Genomic DNA, 3753 nt, shown 5'->3' with positions numbered 1-3753 from the left:
AATAATGTCAAGGTTAAACTAGAATTACACTGAACAGATGGGACACGTAGTAACTCCAATGCTGTGATTTACCTCATACATTTTGCTGATGGAATTAGTCAGAATAGACTTGTTTTTTACTAAGAACCCTAACCAAAATACCATTGGATTTTTAAGAGCATAAAATGAGTTAACAATATAAGTGGACCCCGTGTACTATTATTGTATCTATATAATGCAAGGGAGAATGTTCTGTTCTACAAATTCATAAAGCAAGTTCAAATTAATTCAAATCCATGGTATCTATTATATCAATATTAGTTGACTTAACGTAACCATATGCTGGTTGCCTAAAGAACCATGACTTACACTGTTGTTATATGTCCTTAATGCAGCCTAGGGAATGGAAATAAAGATTCTTGTAATGTTCTTATAAATAGTGACTCACTAACATGTAGGTGAGTTAAGGTTGTTAAATGCAATCCTACTAGGATAGAATATATACTTTAAGAAATCTTTAAGCCACTTTCCATGTTAGAATTGTCATTATCTAATTTCTACATACGTTGTTATTTTCTGCTATAGACATATAGCTATAGGCATATTGTTACATGCTATAAATGTAAGTATTTGTGCTATCATACTACTAATGTCAGAAATCCAAGAAGAAAAAGCATCAGTCTCACTCATCATTCCAGGGTCTTGATTCAAAAAATAATACTGAACAGTTACTGGCACTTCACTTACTCATTGAGCAATTCATATAGGCACCAGGCTAGCAGCTGAGAAGATCATGACGAGCAAAACAGACATGATCCTAGAGACATGATTCTAGGTTTCTCAAACAGGAAATGCAGCAATCAAATCATAATACAAATAAATAAATGGTTACAAATTGAAATCAGGGCGGCGAAGGCAATGTATAGGATGCTCCTGAGCCCCAGAGTAAGTGGGGAGTCAGGGAAGAGCTTTCTGAGGAAGTGGCATTTGGACGGACACCTGAAAATGATGAGACAAAAACTGAAAGTGGAAGTTTGTGTGGGAGAAGAGGCAGCTCTAGACACAGAGAAAGCACATCAAAGGCTATGAAGCTTACCTGGGTGTGGATTTCTGTTCAAAGCACTGAACTGGAGACCTGTGCGGGTAGAGCTGAGAATGAGGGCGAGTGGCACCTCGGGGACACTCGACACAGTAGCCACCCACCCCTACAAGGGCCTGGGGAGATGAACAGGAAGGAGGCCTCGCCCAAGACCCCTCTCCTATGCTGGGGCACTGGGTAGGTCAGTAACAGCCTTCAACAGAATACCAGGAACTAGTGCAGTAATTCTACCTGAAATTATAAAAAGCAGAGAGAGGAGCGAGACACTCACACCAAAGTCCTTGTGGGAAAGCCAAAAATTAGGAGTCCAGACAAAACCATCAACACCAAAAAGATGACTCTTTAGAACAAGATGACAGACTGAAACAAATACTACCTATCCTCTTTTTCCCAAATTCCTTAGTCTATGGGGGGAAAAGATTAACTTTCACTTATAAAGGATAATTGTGCTGAAAAACCAACCAAAATAATTATACCATCACCTAACCAGAAATTCGAGGAAGAAATAAGCAAATGGGAAATTGAAGGGGAGTAAGAGCCAGTAAATCCCAAACAAAATAAACAAAAACTCCACCCAGCCTAAAACGCAAACAGGAGAGGAGTATTTAAGTGAATTTGCAGTTTATAAAAATTGTTTCTAATCAAAATCACCATTGAAGAGAGCTTTATTCACACTGCCCTCATTTGTATATTTAAATGTAGTGCTATATGCATGTATTATGTTGGGAATCATTTCAGGAGGCCCAGGTCTGCTAGGGGCTTAGAACACCTGGAAAAACAGCCTGAGAAATTGATCTCCAATTCATCCATTCTTACAGTAAGCACTCAGGAATGTGCTGGGGTGGTCACGAGTCAGTTTGCATCTGGTGAGCATTAGAATCTTAACCAAAGTCTCCAGAACAGTTGAGAGTGATCAAAAGGGAGTGAAAACCTCTGAGTAATGGCAAAAAGACCTCTTAAAAACCTTTAAGAGTTCTCTTCGTCAACAGGGGGTGCTACTAGCAGCAAGACACCTTGTGGCAGACGACAGTGCATACACTGTCACTCCAACAAGGAGATTGCTGTTGTGCCTTTTGCCCCCAGAAGTGTCCTGATGGAGCAGCAACTTATATCTTTTCTACTCCCAGTTAAGGAAGATGTGTTGCGTACCTGAAATTGTGTTGTCTTCCAGTCAATACAATCATCTTTATAAAACTGCACGATTACCTATTTAAAAAAAAAAATAAATGAAAAACTATCCCTGAAAAGCTCTTGAGAAGGGGCCACATTGCAAACGATCAAAATATCTCAGAAGCACCCAGCACACGTGATGTTTCCTTGTTGGAACATTATATTTCTTTGGTTAAACACCTTACATTTAGAAGCCATGCTACAAAAAAAAAGCCATACCTCTAAGCACTATCGTCACAATAAATGTAGTGAATGCTTTTAGGACAAGACGCGCGTGGATGCCAAATATGGTGGAAAGAACAACAGACACACATCTCCCATCTGAGATTTGCATGTTCTGGGACAAACCTGATTGAACAGAATGACAGGCAAAATCATCTATCATACTTAAAATTTTGTTTTTATGTTTCTCCTGTAATGTTTTGGAATTCTGAAAAATTAAGTATGAATATAATATAACTCCGCTGCAAAAATAAGACCATTCCAGATATACTGGATGTTTAGAGGCAAGAAAAATAAAAAGCGGAGTAACTTCAGCACAATTGTCAGAGTAATTCATTAAATTGTGGTCTTTGGGTCTCTTGCTGCAGCAACGCGAGTGGGAGCATCAGGCGCCGGCTCGGAGCGCAACTCCACGGATCGCTTTAAGAAAATGGCAGACAAGCCGGATATGGGGGAAATCGCCAGCTTCGATAAGGCCAAGCTGAAGAAAACGGAGACGCAGGAGAAGAACACCTTGCCGACCAAAGAGACCATTGAGCAGGAGAAGCGGAGTGAAATTTCCTAAGAACCTAAAGGATTCCCCACCCCCGTCATCTTCGAGACACCCCAGTCGTGATGTGGAGGAAGAAGAGCCACCTGCAAGATGGACACGAGCGACAAGCTGCGCTGTGAACCCGGGCACTCCGTGCCGACGCCACCGGCCTGCGGGTCTCTGAGGGGACCCCCCCCAATCGGACTGCCAAATTCTCCGGTTTGCCCTGGGATATTATAGCAAATTATTTGTATGTTTAATGAAAATAAAACACACCTAGTGGCAAAAAAAAAAAAAATTGTGGTCTTTGGATAAGCCATACGAGTCAGCTTTTCCTCTTCCCCTGAAAGTGGGAAAGGGGAGCTACTCTGTTTGCCCCTCTACCACCACCACCAAAAGCAAACAATCTGCCTAGTGTACGAATGCAATGAGTGTTGGAGCCAGAGAAAGAAGAAAAACAATGAAGTTACTCCAAACCTCCATTTTGACAGGAGAGAAAGAAAGAGAAAAAAAAAGGAATAGATAAATCAGGTACTTGTCTCCAGTACAGAATTTTCAGATTTTGTTCTCTAAGGTGGGTTTTCTGACCCAAGAAGATGTAATTGGGACCAGAAAAGCAGTGAAGAATGCCAGATATTTCAAGTTGCCCAAAAATGATAGGGAACCCTACCCTCAAATCCAAAATCAAGCTATTCACAGACCCTGCCTAATCATATGCCCTGCCCAATCCTCAAAGAGCACTGAGAACCAC

General features: G+C 41.0%; 1 protein-coding gene across 1 annotated transcript; it reads left to right on the top strand.

Annotated features, from left to right (window-relative positions):
• Positions 1–2828: 2828 nt before the first annotated feature.
• Positions 2829–3300, top strand: LOC102734120 (thymosin beta-10). The gene has a single exon (XM_006727757.3). It carries the CDS (start codon positions 2901–2903, stop codon positions 3033–3035), a length of 135 nt encoding a protein of 44 aa, XP_006727820.1. The 5' UTR covers positions 2829–2900; the 3' UTR covers positions 3036–3300.
• The last annotated feature ends 453 nt before the right edge of the window (positions 3301–3753 follow it).

This window comes from Leptonychotes weddellii, chromosome 1 (assembly GCF_054177405.1).
Source record: "Leptonychotes weddellii isolate Sample4059 chromosome 1, ASM5417740v2, whole genome shotgun sequence".
In the NCBI taxonomy this organism is placed as follows: domain Eukaryota; kingdom Metazoa; phylum Chordata; class Mammalia; order Carnivora; family Phocidae; genus Leptonychotes; species Leptonychotes weddellii.
Note: the sequence above shows the minus strand (reverse complement) of the source record. Positions and strands in the feature narration are given on the sequence as shown.